This window comes from Tinamus guttatus, unplaced genomic scaffold (assembly GCF_059628265.1).
Source record: "Tinamus guttatus ecotype Peru unplaced genomic scaffold, ASM5962826v1 Tinamus_guttatus_pri_ptg000547l, whole genome shotgun sequence".
Lineage (NCBI taxonomy): Eukaryota > Metazoa > Chordata > Aves > Tinamiformes > Tinamidae > Tinamus > Tinamus guttatus.
Window position 1 is genome coordinate 158,356 of NW_028289081.1, and position 20,429 is coordinate 178,784.

The window sequence follows — 20,429 nt, forward strand, 5'->3', positions numbered from 1 at the left end:
GCTTGAAATAGTCCGCTATCATTGCTCCATGTGCGTCTGAATCGCAGAAGTGTTGCTAACTGCTCTCCTGCAACAGCAAAGCGGTGCAGTTATTTGGTTATTTAGTATGAAATACTGTTAAAGGCTTTCCAGGCAGAAAGTACTGTAGTTGTTTGTTTGTTTTGGTTTTGATTTGGACATTTCCATGGCTATGCATAAGCACTTAAAAATGCTTCAGCTATGAGATAGTCCCCTTAGGGTGGCATTCATCATACTAACTGTAGTTATCTGAAAGTTAAGTGTTCAATCTGTGCTGAAGTCCTGTTATAATCAGTGTAAGGGACTGGCTTGTCTTGCTGACCATTTGTCCCATCTTGATTACTAGCGTTTAAGTCAAGACTTAATTGCTCTTTGGAAGTTTTCTTGCTTTCTGCCCCATCGGCCACAACAAAATATAGACAATTAGTACAATCTAGAAATCCAACTTTTATATGACTAAAGTTGGATTATATGTAGAATAAGCCTGATCAAAGCAGTAAAAGAAATAACAAAAGCTGAATAAGTTATTAATTTCATGTTATACTTTGCGCTAATAAATAACTTTTTAGAAGGATCTTTTTTTCTCTCCCTTATCAGCCTCCCTATAACAAGGTGTTTCCATCTGAATATTTTTGCAGCCTCCCTATTCTCATTTCTAGTGTCTAAAGCCATATATAATCTTCTTCTGTTTCCCACTTAACCGCAAAACCCACTCTTCCAGATGTGACCTTGGTTTATTTTATATAACATGCCTTTTTGTTAAAAAGTATTTTATACAAAGCATAATATGTGATGATACAGCACTGATGTTTAACAAAATTATGTTTCACACTGTCCGTATTTCTATTCCTGTCTTTTGGATCAAGCATGATATAGATGCATATTATCACCACCTTTTAAAATAGATTTTATGTGTTTATTTTCTTACCACATTCACTCCATCCAATAACTTGCTACATGGATTATACTTAATGGGAATCTTGTGGGGCTATCAAAGGGCATTTATTTTCTATTGAAATAACAATTAAGATAACACACAAACTAATATAGTAATCAAATTAGCCTGACAAATAACAAAAACTTTTTTAAAGCAGCAGAGGCATGCTAACAAATCTATTTGATCAATATATGGGATGCAAAAAAAGAGGAGACAAGATTGACTGATGAATAAAATGGAACTGACACAAATAGGCTGACAGCCAGTCGCAAGTCTCTTTAGGGCAAATGCAATTAACTTAGAATAATAGACTCAAATTTGATGGTTAGAAATGCATTTTTATTAACAATCACAGCCTGAATCATTATGCGCTCCTATGAATAAAATTGTACTTATATTAAATGTCTGTGTATACATGTATGCATGTACATACAAAAATACCTTCCTGAGGAAGAGCTTTATTTTTGTGTGACAGAGAATAACAGTATAAGATTTAAAATAAAAAGCATACACAAGTATAAATCTAAATATTCAAATCAGCGATATAAAAATTGCATATGTGGTATGCTCATATTAACAATAAAGGCAGTAAGCATCAGTCCCAGGACTGCTTGTTCTTTTGGGAAGTGAAATTGCAATCAGGGATTTACAGATTTCATTCTGAGGCAGAGAAGTCATTACTAGAAACATAAGCTCATTCTCTTTAATAGCTATTTTAAATCATTCATTTAGAAAATACATTAACTATTTATTGTAAAGGCAATCCATTTCTATTGGCATTCCATTTTCATGCTTTTTTATAATCCTTTTTAACAAATTATTTTATTAAAAGAAGATTAGAATTAGCAAAAGGATCCTACCCATTTTTGAAAATGCTACTCTTGAAGAAGGATATTTCCCATTATTAACAGGTATGAGGTATTAAAACTTTAAAGGGAGGGAATATATTCAATTGCTAATGTGTCCTTTTTCTTTTGACCTTCATTGCAGAGGCTGATTGGTATTTGTAAATTGCTTTCAAAATTATTAATCTCATTTAATTTCTGAATAAATATAATCTCCTTTTTTTTTTTTTTTTTTTTTTTTTTTTTCTTCCGCTCAAACATCCTTGGGATTTAAATATTAGAAGAGCTGCATATAACATACATTATGGTCCAAAGTGTCTTATTTGTTGGAAAAAGATAAAATATACCACTTAAATGCTAGATGGTATTAGTAAAGTGTAACTTGAATATGGAACTGTGATAATCACAAGGCTTGGTGGTTAAATATCTTAAGAAGATGTAGTGGTAGAAAAAAATCTTTGCACTGGAAATGACTTTAAATCAAGTGTTCTGCATCTCAGTGTCCTCTCCAGACTGCTGGCTGGCCAGGGACCGAGCATCAGGGAAATAAGTTGTTCTGTAGTTGCATAAAGCAGCTTTTACACAAAACTGTCATGATTCTCACCCTCCTTCTGGGGTTGTGAACCTGGAAACGAGCAGTAACCATGCTCAACTTGCTCTGCTATGGTGGTGATTTTAATTCTTCCTATTTCCGAGAAAGAGTGAGAAATGCACAAATTTCCTGGGAAACCTGACTGCCTGCATGCCTTCGAAGAGGACCTTGCTCCTCATAGAAGAGAAGCACGTGAAAACATCACGTTCTCTCTGCTTCTCTGTGACTGGAGACTTTCCTGAAAGCACTTGGGCTCAGGAAGAGCCAGGTTCTTTTTCCCTTGAAGTGGGCATAAGTAGGCATTCGCTCACGGCAATGAGCAAAAAGTTTCTCATAAACTCCAAAAGGTTGCTGGAGTCTTTCCAGCTCTTCTTTTTTTTCTCCTTCCATAATCTACTCTAGATATTCATAGCAGGCTTCCACAACATTTCCTGAGCTCGCTTCTTAAATAGTTGAAGCTGCCTATTGTTACTGGTAAGATGGATGGATCATATGCTGTTCTAGCTTCAACAAATCTGCTGTGTGTCTAAAAGAAGAGAATAATAGTATGGAGTCTAGCAGAGGATCGATTTACTTTGACATAGAAATTATTGGACAATGCTTAGGCACTTGAACTGCTAAAGATTTCTCACTGGGCTGGATTTGGTGGAAGTTGAAGTAGTCAAATTTACCTTACCAATTCAGTTTGTTCTCCTTAACATCTGTGCAGTAGTGTCACTGGAGACCAGCAGAAGAAAAGCTACTTTTTTGAATGTGTTGCCAGGCAAAGACTGTGTGCCACAGTCACTTAATATTTTCAATGGGCAAAAGATGCTAAAATAATTTATATGAAAGTTTTTAGTAGGTAAACAATTTAAGGAGAAAAAAACAGATGATCTGCTGATTTATATGGAGACAGATTTTTGCAGTCAATGTACAATTAGTATAAGGGCCTGGAGCTCTGGGCTCTGTTCTCTTATCTTGTTGGTTTTAGTCTAGTGAAATATCCACTCAACTCCATGCAGTGTTTCCTAATGTATGGTGATATAAGAGAAGGGAGACTGAGGCCCTGCATGATGATAGACTAAATCTCCACTGATGTAATCACCTAACCAGAACAAGAATGAATCACTCTATCCATAAATATCCTAAGGCCTGTTTTTGATCACATTTAAATTTGTTCACACCAACCTCATCTCATTTGCTTGAATGGTCTTACTCCTGAGTTAGACTAATACATGCAATAGGATATCCAGGCCTTTAAAAATCAAATCATAATTAGCTTTATTAAAAAAAAAAATCAGTTCTTTCCAAAAATATATTGGAAAGCAAAAGACGATGCTTCTAAGTGAAAAAGGTCCCCCATCCACCCCCAGCAGCAGTAGAATTTTTGGTAATGTATCATATTTGTAATATGTTTCTATTGGCATTCAGGCTCTGTGCTTTTATATTCCCTTTTCAGAAGTTGTTTCATTAAAAGAAGATTAGAACTAACAAAATGTAACTACCAGATTTTGAAAATACTTCTCCTGAGAAAGATATTTCCACATATCACCTGCCTTTTTTACCTACTCGTTCATTTTAAACGTGTTCAAGCTCAGATCTCTGATTTCACCCTTTCATGCTCCCAAAATATTAAAAGATTCCATTCTCCATCAGTTTCCATTTTCCCCAGTTTTTATCAGCTATGAATATGGTTTCACCAAGATGTTCTCAATAAAAGAAAAATACTTTCACTTTATGTTCTATTTACCTTGTCCTAGATCAGGATTTGCAGGTGCCAGGCAGTCTGTGATCACTGGTCTGTTACCTGAGAGGTGTTTGTGTATGAAAATACTAGGTTGGTATCCTCGGGTACCCCAGGGAAAGTGAAAAGTACGTGACACAAATACATTTATTCCCATGAAGGTTCCTGCAGCTAGATGAAATTTTCACACAGACAAGTTTAGTGGTGTCCAACAAGAATCCTGAGGGAATGAAGAATCAGGATCTTCCTTATAGACTGACTCTCCCTGTATATATATATATATATATATGTATGTATACATTTATGATATCAAAACTTGCATAGATATGGATAGACAATATATTTACATAGTCTTCCTCTCCACAGTGAGATCACAAAAGGAACAGGCTAATCTTTGTTTGCTCAGAGTGATGAGTGGTCTGCCAAGGACTTGTGCTCCCCATCAGATGTTCTGTTTTTTTTTTTTTTTCTCTTTCCCCTCATTGGTACTTGATATGAATGGTTGGGAAGCAATAAACAAGCAAACTGCTTACAAAAGACGTATTTATTTATAATTTATCCTTATTTAAGGGGCACAGCACTGATTTGCTGTGCGTGATTCAACCCTGTCCCTCAGGCTGAGTTGCGCTGGGCATGGTGCTGTGTCCCTGCCAGACACAAAGGGAAGACGGTCTATTTTAAATGTGAGGAGCAATGCCAAAAAGAATCACAGCTGATGCCAGGGGAAATGACCTTCTAGTCCATCTAGTCCCACCGTACATGGTGCAAATCTCCATAGGCTAATGCCTTAGGTGTTTTCCCTCTCTCTCTCTCTCATTTCCTCTTAGACACCATGAAGTGATGGTGCCTGAAACGCCTCCCCAGGCAGATCATGCCTAATCGTCCTTGCTCACACACTTTCCTACCATCTAAGCTATTTTTTTTTTTTTCTTCCTCAAATACACATGAAGGAAGGCGTCCTGCTGTGGGGCTGGAAAGAAGTGCAATGGGGTAAATAGTTCCAAGATCGGGGTAAACCGGCCAGCACTGCAGGTTCTTCAAAACTTGATTTTTCTGGAATGATTTTCTGTTTACTCCTCATTATTTGTTTTGAGTTTTTTTTGCTTGTTTGTTTCTTTTATTGCAGTAAAGGGTAACATTCTGTCCTCATATACGTGTGTTTTTTTTTTTTCCCTTTAAAGTTGAATTGCTCTTAAAGATGCCAAGGCAATTGTGATTTCAATCAGGTTCTCAATTGAGCTTTGGTTATTTTATTTATATTAGGCAGTGCCAGTGATAATAAAACAAGGGATTGATTCTGCCTTAGTTTTGACGGTACTGCTAATAAAGTTCTCTGGCTCCCAGATAACATGTAACAGACCCTACACTGCAGTGAAAAACTATGTTAATACTCAACTGCTGGTATTATATAGTAAATATTGAAGACATATTTTAGTAGGTAGTTAGAAGAAAGTTAACTGTAGTGGGTAATGATGTCTATCAAGACCAGAAATCTGTTTGTCTAGATGCTCAGTGCAGAAATAGTTGAAAATTCCCTGTCTGAAAACTTAAAGCCTCAGCCAATAACCAAACTATGAGGAGTTTAGAGGAACCCAGCATGGATATGTGTGTGTATATTTGTATTTCCTCTTAACACCACATAGGCAGCCTAGGAATGGTCAGGTACCACACTTTGTCCTTTTGCATACTAGATGGATGATAAAAGGCATTTTTCTGCAATTCTAGACAATGTTGAAATCTCTTACAATTTTCATCCTCTGTTTGCTAAAATACTTGCTGCTTTTTCTTCTGTAATCAAGCAGAGACCTATGTTGATTCCTTTTCTAGCTGTTTATGGTGTACTGGGAAAATGGTTGCGTGTTCCCAGCTTGCTGATTACTTCTTGACCTCTTTCTGATTCCCTTAGGTTCAATTTGATTTTTTTGTATGAGAATATTTATGTAATTTCTGTGAAACTGCTAAAGTTCTCCCAAGAGAAGTTGAATTTATGAGAGTTCCCATTACACTTCTCTTAGAGCAAACTCTCCCAAAATATAAAAGAAACGAAACTACACAGCAGGACAAAAATCAGCAAATAAATACACGTATGAAATATTATTTTCTTGTGAAACTAAACAGGGAAACTAATCTTCTTGAAATCATAATAGTTTATAGGGCTACATGATTTCTGGGGACAAACTAGATCAGTAGAATTACCCAGTCTGAGTGGGGCACAAGAGACTTCATAGAAATGTCTTCAACCTTTTGTTGGAGTGAATTATTCTTTCCTGCATAAATGAGCACAGTCAAACCCTGTCATATCATGGCAGAGTCCCCATCTTTAGAGGCAGGTGCTGCTCCCTGAAAGCCAAAAGGAATTTTGCTGTTGACTCTGATGAAAGTAGGAACAAGCCCTTTATTTGCAACTTAAAGCAAGTAGGTTAGAATTATGAAGAATGATTATTTAAAATAGCAATGATGTAATATCTATGCCAATTCCATTATTTTAACAGATGTAAATTTGCTCTGCTCTTGAACTCTGGTGAATTTTAATGGCAATATTAAAGAGATACTATTAAGACTACTTAAAAGAACTATTTGTAAAAAGTGTCTCCAGTTAGGGGGGAAAAGTTTAAATTGCTTTTTTTTTTTTTAGTGTGCACACTTATTTATTTGAATGCTTTTGTATATTTCAAATTACTATGTTTTAGAATCTAAAAAGATCATGCTAATATTACCAATAGTCATTGGATATAGGAGAGCCGGAACTGTTTAGAAGAAGAAAATAGACCCTGGTTTAGATAGCCTTAACTACAGGGCAAATACAGAATTTATAAAGTATATTATGGACAGCGCATATGAAGAAGCTACTCAAAAATCTTCTGTCTAGGTAATTTTACCTGATAGGGCAGATTTACATACACTACAAGACAAGCTCCATTTTGGTAACTAGTGTTGTACATGGATGATGATGACAACTACTGTCACTTTCTTGGCAGTTACTGGGAATTGAGGATTCAGAGGTGCTGATCAGCTCTGACTGGAACTTTAGGCACTGTGTTTTGTGCAACTTTACCAATAGGAAAAAGAGGCACTTGTGGCTAGTGCTGGGAATGTACCTTTTGAGATCTGTGCGTAAGGCTATTAACATCTGCTAGTTCAAGAGGGCTGTATTTTCAGGAGGGAAACTTTAATTGATTTAATACCAATCCTAGTGCCGCAATTCAGAGATCATAAAATTAAATGGAAGGCCATGAATGGTCTGGCATTGCACAGACTATCACGGGCCAAAAAGAAGTTGCTGCCATTCCGCAGGGGAGGGGCTAGGGTCTTTTTGTTGTTGTTTTTTCCATTTTTCTAAGCTAATAGTTCATCTCCACTCCTAGTAAGTATCTTGATACACTTGCAGGTTGCTTGGTTAATGACTGAAAGGAGTCGGAGCATCTCAAAGGTAAAAACTTATCACAAGTTTCCTTCACCTCAGCCCTACTAGAGAAGGAAAATCTAAGCAGTTTAAGCAAATCTAAATCTTGCAAATTTTTTGATCTATCACCTCTTCTAAGTAAGAGTACAACCTAAGAGTGCCTATGTTGCAAGTACTTAGATCTGATTCAAGAAGCAACGTCTCTTTCCATTAGTTTTTGCCTCCTCTTCTTGCTGCAGACAAAGTGGAGTATTGCAAAGGGCAAATTCATGGAAGTCAAATCCCTGCTTACCCTCAGGGGGGTCAGGCAGCCACCTTCATCTTAAAATGACAGGCTTTCAGTTGTGCAAAAACTGATTTTCCTTTCTGAAAAAGCCACTACCGGTAAAAACTGGCCTGACTTATTCTGGTGGAGAAAGTGAGGATGTATTTGACTGTCACCTGGTTGTGTTCCTTCATGTATATATAAGTTTAGACATTACTATGTATAAATACAATCTATATGGGTAGAGGTTTTTCTTTTCTATCAACAGGATACTAGTTACTAGATTTTGCTGTTATCTCTGGCTAGAGAAATATTTTCTATGCAGCACCAAACAGCCAGCTGCTCCCAGTCTTCCAGTTTTCTGGCTACCACTTCACCCTGATTTGATGCGACTGATCCAGAACAGAGTGCTCAGTGTAGCCTGTTTGTAGCACAGTTGAATAAAGCAACTGTAGCTCAATCAGTATGAAGGTTTAAAGCAGAGCCAAACCAAGCCTAATAGGCAAATTGTATCAAGCTTGGAAGGGATTTTTTTTGCCAGAATTTAAACCCTGTTCTGCCAATCTGCTTGCAACTTAATGGTACAGTCTACACAGTGCTCTTGAGAATAATAAATATATAATCCCATATCCCACAGTCCATTACCACATAGTGTTTGAAAAATTTCCCATTAACAAAATACAGTGAGTGCAGGTAATAATATCAATGTGTCTCATTAGAAGGGGAAAATGGAAAATATGTATTATATTAAAGCTAAGTTTTGGCCTGTTGTGCAAAGCTCGAGAAAAGTATTTTTCTCTACGTGGTCTCCTAAGTAGAGAAAAGGATACAGTTTGTTGACCATTCTAGCAATTAGAGACAGGGCAACATCACACTCATGAGATAGTCTTAATGTTGGGTCAACACTTTCTTTATCTTCCTCTTATATCAGAAACCAATTCAAAAAACAAACAAACAAACAAAAAGCCCCTAAGCACAAGCTTAACTTTATGTGAGTAATTACACTGACTTTATGCTCAAAATACTGTTTTAAAAACACCATATCCAGTACTTGTCTTGGCTTTCATTGGTGTTGCATAGACGGTTTCAGGCTGCAACCTGTAGAGCCTGCTACTCTGATTTTCTTTAGCATTAATGAAGATCTTGTGTGTGACAAAGATACATAGGTGAGGCTAAAGCACGGGGAGTGAACCCGAGGGGAAAATATTACAGAAGAAATATGTGTACACATACATGCATTGCAGATCCATAACAGAAAAAACATGCACACAATGGCACTCAAACTTTTGTTCATACAGGTTCTTTTTTTTTACTTTTTTGTTTTTTATGAATGCTCGAGACTGTATTCAGTACTACAAAATGCTATTGATGGAAATGGAAGAGTAACATTGGCATTATCAATTTCAACAAGCAGCCTCTGCTCTTTAGGCCTCAGTCATTGATTTTCTGTTGAACCAGCTTATGCCTGGGCAGAAAAAAAGCCCATTTTCAGCATGGAGGGAAGCTAGGTAGTTGCTAGATACTCCACCTGAAGGAGAATATTTAAAAGGACGAAAGTGTTTCTATTCTTGTGAATAAAAGAACTATCCTAGTCTTTTGCTGCTTGGATTGGAATAATCAGATCAGTCTGTTTTGGTGTTTAGGGTGGAAACTCCACTTTTCACAGATTTATGAAACTGAATACAACTCTGTTCCTTGGATAAAAGCAAGCACCTGAAGGATCCTATCAGGTTTCCTAGCATGCTTTTGTGTAGCTTGGGTAAAAGCTGATATACCCCTGGTGCATCTGTTTCCACCTTGCGTCTTGCACCTTTCTGTTAATACAGAAGTCTACAACACATGTGAAAAAGTTAGCTGAAGAAGCTTGGAAGAGAAAGTCTGTTGCTTTTTCTGTTCACATAAATATTTGCAAAACTCACGAACAATTCCACCAGCAGTATAGCCACCTGGAGAAAAAGGTGTTGCAAACAGAGCCCACATAGCCAACATGCTGGCAGACCCAGCAATGAAGCCACACTGATGTTCCTGAAGCTTATGCAATGTTGCCAGCTTGTCCATCTCACTTCCACAGCTCTGTCACCAAATAGCCTGTGTAAAGTCGACCCACAGAGATCCAAAATGGGCAGAGTATTTATAGAGTCATCAGGGCTATTCAGCTGGGCATGTAATCTTAAGTAACTAGACTTTAAGATTCATCTAGTTATACAGTAGAATTATGTAAAGAAGTAGTGTTGTGGACTCCACAATGTGACTGTACAACTGCAGCAGTAAGGTGATTTGCTTGTCTCTGACTTCCTTCCTCCTGAAACGTGGTCACAACAATTTCTGGAAATTGCATTTGAAGCACTGCAGTTTTTCTAGTAATAGCTGTCCTAGGAAGATGGTGGTAAGCCCAGATCTTTATTTTGCAATTGGTGTTTGCATGCCGGACAGTGCTGCTACAGAGGTTCAAATGTTGGAAGTGGCAAACAGTGGCAAGTCTAGTCGGGTAGTCTCAAAGAGAACTTGTCCTAGTCTTGCTCTCTATATTCTGCATAAGAGGAAATCCTATATATTCCTTGATTGACCTGCCTAAAATTTGCATCTTTGTACAGTGAAAGCCTATTTCTCTCTCTTTCTGGATGCTTCTGCCTCAAGCAAGTTGGTGGATTGTATTTGAGAGCTGCTAAAGCCTTGACTCTCCTCCCTTGGATCTCTTGCTAGAGTAACTGGCCAGGTATAAGAGAGGAGATAATTTGTGTTTCTCTGGGGCTTACTTACTTGTGTCTCAAGAAGTGGGCAAATGGTGCTGTGCTTTGTTGGGGCCACTGGCAGGCAGGAAGAGAGCCAAGGGAAATCCAGGTTAGGCACGATGCTGCCTGCCTGGCAGGGCTGAAACCTGCTACCAAGACATGGGCAGCGTTTGTTTCTCCAAAGCTGATGAGAACATGACATCATAGTGCAATCACTCGTTGCTTGGTTATCAGATACTTTTTCATAAAACAAAAAGTTATATTCACAGATTTAAATAAAACTTAGGAAAATAGATTTAAATAAAACTTAGGAAAATTATGACTTTTTACATATAAAGTTGTTTTTTTTCTGTGTGAAATTTAACTCGAAATGATCTTAATGACTATGTAAAGTGAAATACTGGGTTTTCCTTTTTCTTTCTCTTTTAGTCCTGGTCTCACACAGGCATATTAATGATTATTTGTCAAAGTCACACTGTTTGCTTACAAGGTACGAAGGCTTTTTAGACACTATAATGACAGCTTTTGATTCACTTTATAATATTTAGAATAAGCCATAAAAGCCAATCTCTGAACGAACAGACCACTTTTATTGGCTTTTAGTGCTATTACTGCTATCATAAGTGGTAAATTGGCCTAATGCAAGTAATACTGCTGTGTCATACTGTAAAACCACTGCTTAGTTTTATATTTTATTTTACATGAAAAAAAAAGGCATGGAGATTCTATACAACTGTTGGTGATTCCCTCGAAGTGATAACTGGGTGAGCTTCCAGTGCTGTGTGACTTTATTTGTGTCGTGATTACTGTCTCTTCCGAGATAAAGTTATAACGTGAAGTTAAGGCCTGAATTAGGGGGAAAAATATCTTAAATTCATGGAATCCATCTATGGAAAGAGCTTTCAGAGCACCGTAGCTTAAAATTGAAAGTTCAATAACCATATATAATTCCATGTTGCACTACAAAGCTCTTTTTTTTTTAAAAAAAAAAAAAAAGTCTAACACCTGAGAAATGTTTATCTGAGTAATAATCATCAGTTTAACTAAACCCATCCCTGAGATAATTATTTACTTTTAAAATGTTGTAGGAAATGGAAGAAGAATTAGAGACCAACTTTAGTTTTGATACCTAAGTTATATCTTGGATGTATGATCACATTTTCCCCACAAATGTTAGATGCCATTTGCAGCAAATAATAATTTGAGGTTAAAATTCTTTAATTTTTTGACAACTATATTCATGAAGGTCACACAACAGAGGAGGCTGCTTCTTGTAAATCTGATACCTAATAGGTTTCCTTCGATAGTAAAGTGTTACTTTATTATTTTACTCTGTAGACCTTATGTGTTCATATTTAGACAAGCATCTGCTCTTTATCTATAGCTGAAGTAGTACTGCAAAACTATGTTCCTACCACAACTTAATAGGCAAGATCTTTGGAAAAAAACGACACCTACCTCCTTGTTAATTTGCAATAGCATTTTCTGCCTTTCGAAACTGCATGTATGCAGGTATCATAATTTTTGTTAATAATCAGTTCTCATCACTAGCATGGCATCAACACAGAGCAGCGCGTCTTCTCTATCCCTGGAGCCTACTGACATATTCAGGCAGAAGTTTTTCTTGATGTACACATTTCTGTACTGTGTATGTTCATTTGTGTCTGAGGAAAGAAAACATTATCATCTTTAACTGCAGTAATCACAAGCACGTTAAGTAGGCAGATAATAAACAATCAATCTGAATTTATGATTTAATTAATTGCATTTGCTTGTTTTTATCTAATGTGTTTCCTGAGATTAAAGACTGAACTAGAATGAAACTACATATTCAGGAGACCCTAAGAGACTGTTTAACTTGTACAGAATGAAAATTAATCTGGTTTAGGGGAAGAGCAGAGATCTTTTGCACCGTTTAAGTAACGCTCAGGTGGTAAAGAGGCCCTGGGAGGTTCTCTTCAAAGAAATTCATCTCACTTTGTACTTCAAGCCATCAAGAAAATTGGATAAGGGTTTCAGCACCTAATTTTGTGTACATCCTTTGGTCTAGTAGTGTCCAGAGTCTCAGGATGAACTCTGTTCAGTGGAGAAAGAGAATGAGACAACTAAGAGCAATAAGTTGAGAGGGGGAGCATGGTGTCTTAGAAAATTGCCTGGCTGGTGAATCTCAGTGCAGCTGAGACAGGTGCCAGGACAAGGTCTTGCCTTTAAGATTCTGGGCTTGCCTTGCAGGTACAAACTGCCGTTTTCTCTTTGGAAACAGCATCCTGCAAAGTTCAGATGGCTGCATCTTCTGTTTGTCTAATTCTGTGCGTCTAAAGAAATCATTCTGAATGTCTAACTATCTCTCCATTATGTCCCAAATACTTATTTTAAAAAGTATGGGAAATGATTGCTATGAACCTCAGCTATCATGATCAATGTTGCCACTAGCTTCACTTTCAGTCTTTGCCCAAGCTTTTCTTGTAATGCCTGCCATCACAACCCATACATATAGCACCATAAAGAGTAGATAATTTGAATGCCCAGGATTTAGTCCATTTAGTGCAACTTGTTTTGAGCACTTAGAAGCAGCTGTATTTTGCAGAATGATAGTTAATCTTCCTTGAGAAAAGAGGAGACCTATTTTTTTCATAATCTAATTATCCTTAATTTCCCAGATGGCCTTTGTATCAGAGGGGTTCAGTCAGATCTTGTTTTACACCTCAATATGACTGACAATCTGGCTCTACATATCCATGTATAATTTGCAGGACTGAAAAACACCTTCTGAGAATTGATGGAATTCAAAGAGAAATTTTTGTGGCGAAATGGAAGTCTGAAATGACAAATGTGATTGCTGCATTTGGTCACAAACCTGAATTTCTGCTTAAGGAATTCTGCCATTTTGAGATATATTCTTGTTGAAAATTGTAAGCAAGAGTCAGTAACTTTTAATTTTCTGTGTAACAAATTTTGAAAAATGCTCTGATTTCACTAGCATTTGTTGGACCATGCAGTGATAGCTGGAGACTGGCATTGGACCTTTTAAGTTCACTATTAAAAACCTTCAAGCTCTGGGTAAGAGTAAATAAGGTTTGCACAATAGTTGTTTTCTGATGGAATTCATATTAAGGAATTAAAAGCTTTATAAATGAATTAAAAACTCACTAGTAGGTTTAAAAAGTCCTTTTTTTCATAGTTTCTGGATATAGCTAATACAAAATAACGTTCCAAGGACTTATCATTTCTCTTCAGAACAAAATGATAACAACTTCCTAGTGCTCTTTGCATTACACCATATTACAAGGAATACAAATAACACTTTTTTTTTTTTTTCTTGAGCTTTCAGAAGTATTGGCTAAAGTTGATTAAAGAAACAGTCAGTGTGCTCAGCTTTCATTTTTGAAGAGAAGCAAACCACTTTCTGGAAGCGATACATTTATTGGAGTCAAATGCCAATGAAATTCCTAATAGAAAGAGAATATACAATCAGAAGCATTAAAAATTCTGAAGTCTTCTGAAAATACTTATCCCCATTAATAGTACTTTTTTTTTTTTTTTCCCAATTATCCAGGCTATTTATTCTGTCTGCTACATGGATCTTTTTGGCTTATGCTCTTGTAGAACTGAGAGAAAAGTTTTACTTTTGACATTTTCCTCTATGAACTGAAATGGTAAAAATGAGACAATTTGTGAATGCTGTATTTCACTCCTCCTACCTCATTTATGTTCCAGAATGGTTACAGGTGCTTGTCTTAAACATACTGAGAGAAACTGATTTTTTTGCAAGCCAATAGAACTTCATTAACTTAGTGGAATTATACAGTTGATCCTGACACTTAGCCACAGACTTCCTGTGCACCACAGTTTGCCATCACAAACAGGAAGCACTCCAAAAACTCTGGGAGATGTGGATTCTTCTCAGGCATGTACGCACCTGAGAAAATCAACAGCAAATGAATATCTGAGTTATAGTAGAGAGTTCCAGTTTTTTCCTGGACTTGTACAACTGAAGGCAAAGTTATGAAAAAAAATGTTCAAATTAAATAAAGAATTTGCTTTTCAAGACCTTTAAGGTTGTCTGAGACACGACATCCTCAGATCTTTCCCAGCACTGGCAGTTGGGTGGGGTAGACATTTTCTTCATCTGTAGAACAAATTTACTTAAACTTTGCTTCCTATATATTTTACACTCAACATCTGGCATAAGAGTGTAACTTTAAAGACTACTGTTCAGAGACGTATCACTGTCTTTACTGAATGCCTCACCTTTATGGCAGTATTCAAAGTTTTTCATTTCCAAGGACTCTTCAGTTCAAAGATCAAGGACCACTGAGTTTATAAAACTATCATTAGAATTGGTGAGCTGGGACCACTGTAGATTTCATGTACTCCCTCTGCATTGGAAGAGAGTCTTTAAATCTGCTGTTTTACAGCTTAAAGGAAAGGTTGTCTTGATTAATTCATTTGGTCATAGTCCTGTAGCTGACAAGGCATCTTCCAGGAATTTGAGCCTCCTGGGATACTTGTCATCGGTTTTTAAATGCCTTTTTTTTTTGGTAGTTCTTATCTGGAAACAGTCTACTAAGATTTCTAGCATTCATCTTATAGACACTTGGCATTTTCTGTGTTACATGAAACTGAGAGGTATTTCTTTGTTGTCAGTCTTTTATAAAGCTCTTCAATTCAATGACTTCACTTTGGAAGAAGGCATAAAATTGTTCCTGGACCAAAGTCAGCAGAATTCAGAAAACAAGTTTCCTTGAAAACAAGTTCGTGTGTGTAGAATTACATTCACTCATTTCTGAATTAAAAAAAAAAAAAAGAAAGAAAAAAGAAAATGTGTCATTTAACTCTCTAAATGCCTTGGTGTGAGTCAGATCAGAACACTGTACTGAGAGTACTCTCTCTGAAACCAAAACACAAATGTCTTAACCAATACTCAAGCCCTTACAAAAAGCTGGAACATTGTGAAAGAACTGGGAATTTATTTGGGAGAATTCTTCTGGGCCAAAAGAAGGTTCATGATTGTGTGACTTTCTTGTGCTGTTGCTTCCTTTGGAAGTCTCTTGCAAGCCCTGGGTATCTGGTGTGTGCTGGGGGTAAAGGCATTGGTGTGCTGCAGAAGCTGAGAGTTTTTTGATTTTTAACATGAATATATTCTGGGGGCAGGTTGCAGGATGTTATGGTGAGGTGCACTTAGGAAGAGACGGCTTCAGGACTAGATTTTGGGGATGCAAAAGCAAAAAAAATGTGGCCCAACCTCACCCATCCTGCAGGATTACTTGTGGAATAAGGTATTATTTGACTAATGATGCCATGGACCTGTCTATGATGTGAGTAAATTTGCCTTTTCATATGAGCTATGGTCCTTAGAGGGGTGAAATATAATCCTGAACAGAGGCTCTATTTAGCACCTAAGCCCTATTTTATGGTTTAAGTGCCGACCTAATATTGACCTTCGCAACAGGGCTAAATTTCACCCTACAGCAAAAATCTGCTGGCTAGAGAAGCCGATTAAAGAAATCAGGACTAGGCATTTTACTGTTTGCAAGACAATGAAAACAGGCTTATTTTTGACAAAATATCTCTGATTTATGAGAATTTCAATGCAGAAAGGGGCTATTTTGGAAAAAGTCTTGAGATTAACATTTTAGTTATACTTTTGGCAGGAGAGCAAGGACACTATTTCATTAACTTCTTGCTGGAAGTCATATACGGAGGGCATTTGTGTACACAGCTGGGCAGCATAAAACAGAAGGGCTTTGTGTGGAAAATATCCTGAAATGAAATTTCATTTCTGTGCAATTTGGACCTACGTTCCTGAACTACCCCAGTCACTTTTGAATGAAACCGTAGGAGGGCAGTATTAGGCCCTGACACACTTTCGCTGATGTTCAATCCCTTGCTGGTCTTCTGTGCAAAATCAGTGTCACCTTTTACAGCCTTATGTCAATCAGATAAGCTCCTGCTTGCTCCTATGTATCCATATGGCTATAATCATCAAGTGATATGGCGAGATTAAATGTTTGTAAGGAACTCCAAAAGCCACATGCTGAAGCTGGTGTGAATTTACCTCTCCATTGACCTCCCTTCCCAGTAGATGACTGTGATCCATGCATTAAATCACCACCAAGGGGGCAAGGATGCTCCTGGGCAAGCATCCGAGAGCAATGTTCTCGGGAGCATCGCTCATCCCTGGCTAGTACACTTCTAAAAGCACCTTAGAGTTGTTTCCAGGTTTCATAGATGCTGTTAGGCAACTGTTTGTGACAGATTAGGAACCTGTAGAAATCTTTTTGACCTAAGCTATGATGGCCTGCTGACTGCACATCTTGCTGGTACATGAAACAGGTGGGGCTTGTATCCTTGCAAAGGACATTTCTTTAAGGATACCTGCAAGCTATATTGGTGTTTCTTTACCTATATATATATTTATTCATGTTTTGTAGACCAGCCAAACTACTCTGTTATTGATTGGCCTGCCTGCTCTCTGAGCATGATGCATGAGACTCCCCACAGATCTGCAGAGTGATTTCACAGACCATCATTTTGTGCACATTCCCAAAGCGGGATGAGAGGGGTACCATGGAGGACCTATATCTCTCCACCAAAAAGAGAGTTTTGAAAGATAAAACATAAAAGGAGAAGGCAGATGTGTCATTTTCCTTTTAAAGCATACAGTCTGGGGCCTTGATTCCATAGATGCAGAATCTCTTCAAGACCTTGTTAGCTTATACATCCTTTCCCCCTGCCTCCCAACAGTCTTATGGTCTGCTCATGGAACTGGTGAGTGAGTACAGGTAGAAGCAAGTAACTAAGAGGTGAAGTATGGTCTTTGTAATTTGGTTTTGCTTTGCTTTAAAGTTCTGTTCATATAAGCCCAGCCTATTTTACTCTTTTTTTTTTTTTTTTTCTTTTTCAGTAATAATATTTTTATAAGGTTGCTTTGGTTTCTGTTTCACTTTATGGAAGAAGTTTTACCTGGGAGTGAAATTCTGATTTCAGCTTTTAGAAGCTGAAAGACAGAAACTAAATATCCTCTTCCAAAAAAATGTAGAGGATAAATAACTCTGTCAGCCAGATTATCCATCCACCCCACCACACACACAAACCGATTAAACAGCTTCTAATATTAAAAGTAATGAACAACTAATAAATACCTCATTTTCATGCTGACCCACTGCAATACCAGTCTGTGAGCTATTTCTTTGTAAAGCATTAGGAAAAAAAAAAAGTAGTCTATGAAAGATACTAAAGCCACAATACAGTCTATATTTCTTATGCGTATTTCTGATACTATGTGGTTCATGATTGCTTCTTTTAGAAGGTACAAATAATCAATACAAAACCATGAATAAAAATAACTTTTCTTTAAAACTGACTGCTAAAAGAACATATAGTCTCCTTTTTCTGCCTGATGGAAACAGTAGAAGTCTGTTCTCCACAATTCATTGTTTATTGGAATGTCTGAAATCTATATGCAGGGTATTTTTAAAGCATTTAAACATAGAAGTAAAGCTTCTGCTCCAGACAGTTTGGTTTACCATATTCTAAAAATCTGACATGTGCCACAGAAGTGTTTAAAGCAACGAAACAATAACAAATTTGTAAAAATCTCTAATATAATATAAAATAATGTTCATATTCATTTACTGAGGAAAATTTCCATCCCTTGTGACACATACTTCAGCTATTTATTGACTCAGCTGTTGGATAAGACCTTGAAGGCCCACTCTGGCTTTATAACATTTTGGAGAGAACAGTTGTCAATAGACAGATTTTGGCGTGCTCCTTCTGCAAGAGACCCACTCCTATGAGAGCAAAGCAATGAAAATCCTGCTAATGACCAAGAAATTCAGAACAGTGGATGTCTTTAGGAAACCTTGTGGATAAGCACTGCAAAAACTACACGAACTCAGGAAACATAGAAGTGTAAAAGATGCAATCTGGCTGCTGGAGTGGTGGATAAACCAACATGAGACTCTATGGGGGAGTCCTGAGTCATTGATCTTATCCTGTTGTCTAGTGCATAGAGAAGAATCTCTGAGCAGCCGACACAAAGTCTCCCACCCTTTAACTATGCTGCTGTAAAGTTATGATCTAAGTTTACGCTTGTGCTGCACTCTGATGCTGAACACGCACACCGGTTCTGGATTGGTGGTTTATAAGCTAACGTGCAACATTAGCTCGTAGTATCAGAGTCGGTTCTCACCCTGTCATACTCTTCTCTGTGATGCTCAAAGTGCACATTTTGCAGTGTCTATCGATGTTGGCTGACGTCTTGCATGCGGAGGGTTTTGGGTGTCCAGCCAAGCAAAGCCTGCGTGTTGGCCAGTCCGCTCTGCTTGGGGCTGATTTTCGTTCTGTGAAAGTGCTGCATAAACAATGATCTCTTGGCTGAGGAGCGTGAGGCAGATGTTGATTTAGGCCTACTTTATTGCAGCCCCTCCTGTAGCTAAAAGATCTAACTTACAATTAACAAAATGAGCTTAAAATAAATAGTGCTATGCATTTTTACAGATGACATAGTAATGGTTGCTATAAACGAATGTTTGCCTCTGTACTCTCCTTGTTAATGTTTTCAAATATGAGATCATTTCTTGAGTCTTCTCAGGATACTTTTGTTAGGATTAGAATATAACTGTTTTCGTTAAAAGAAGTAATTTACACCTAACCATACGTAATTTGTATCCTATATATCTTGAAAGCCTCTGCTTTCAGACTTTCAATTTAATTCATATAGCTCTATCATACATATATGCGTGTGTGTGTATATACATATTTATTAAAAACTCCTTGATGTGTCTATATGCAATGAAATATAAAGCAACTTATATGACTAGTAAACATATATAAAGACAAGTTTGCAACTAGCTATGTGCTAACTTTGCAAATTTTCCAGGAAGAAATATATCCTAAGGACCTTCCCTCTTTATGCGTATAGGGTATGCAATAAGGAAAGCTAACAATCATAGTTGTTTTGCATCTTAACAGTTTAACAAATAGTACATAGTATTTGAAGTACCAGTACGTGATGTAAACTAACTGCTTTAAAATCTGGCAATTTTCAACCTTTAAGCTGAAAACGTCCCCTATAGTTCTTTTATAATATCTTTACTTCTACTTTCATATACATGCAAAGTAAGCCACCAGCAACTTATACTGCCTTTCTCAAAGATAAAACAGCACCAGATCCAAAGACTGAATTGATTTTTTTCGCTCTTGAAAACCCATACAGACAACAATGTACTAGATTAATCGTTTGAATTAAAAACTTTTTACCAAGAATGAAATGATTGGTCCATAATTCTTAGTGGTTGTAGTTAGGGTTAAATAAATAAAGCTTCCTTGTTAACCACAAGTACACTTGGGGGAAAGGAGGAAAAAAAAAAAAAAAAGGGGGCTTTTGGAGCACTCCAAGATTCTGGTAATTTAGGCCATTCTGCACCATAAGCAAATATACAGGCACAGTTTGTAACTGTCAAACTATGGAATTCGCATGGTAGAAATCCTGGCCCATGTTTTTGTCTGTAAAAGTAGCCTGTTTGATTCTTTTTTTTAATCAAAAAAGAATTTCTAGTGCAAGTACATTTCAACACAACCCAGTAGTTAATAAATCAGCACTGCAACTTACCTTTCTTCAGCCAAGAAATATTTTGCTTGTCATTTTCAAAACTTTCTGTTGGTTTGATTTTTACCTTGTCTGTCTTGGCTTCTGACATCTATGTGGGAGGAAAGAATTTGGGGATGTCAGAAGTTCTTGGGAAGAAAGTTTCTGACACAGCAAAATGGTCTCTGCTTAGGTTCGTAACTAATCGTGTTTACTTACAGAGACATTTTTTCAGGTTATTGAAACTATATCTCTATCATTAAATTTATATTCAGTTCCTAAATGCTTTATCAATATTACATGGCTGCTATTTGTA

General features: G+C 37.1%; 1 protein-coding gene across 1 annotated transcript in view; it reads right to left on the reverse strand.

Moving 5' to 3' along the window:
- Positions 1–20,225, reverse strand: part of MDFIC2 (MyoD family inhibitor domain containing 2) — a 39,119-nt gene extending 18,894 nt beyond the window's left edge. The window contains exon 1 of the mRNA XM_088534323.1: positions 20,138–20,225. Coding sequence (XP_088390449.1) covers positions 20,138–20,225 — 88 coding nt within the window. The remainder of the gene's footprint in view (positions 1–20,137) is intronic.
- Between the last annotated feature and the right edge of the window lie 204 nt (positions 20,226–20,429).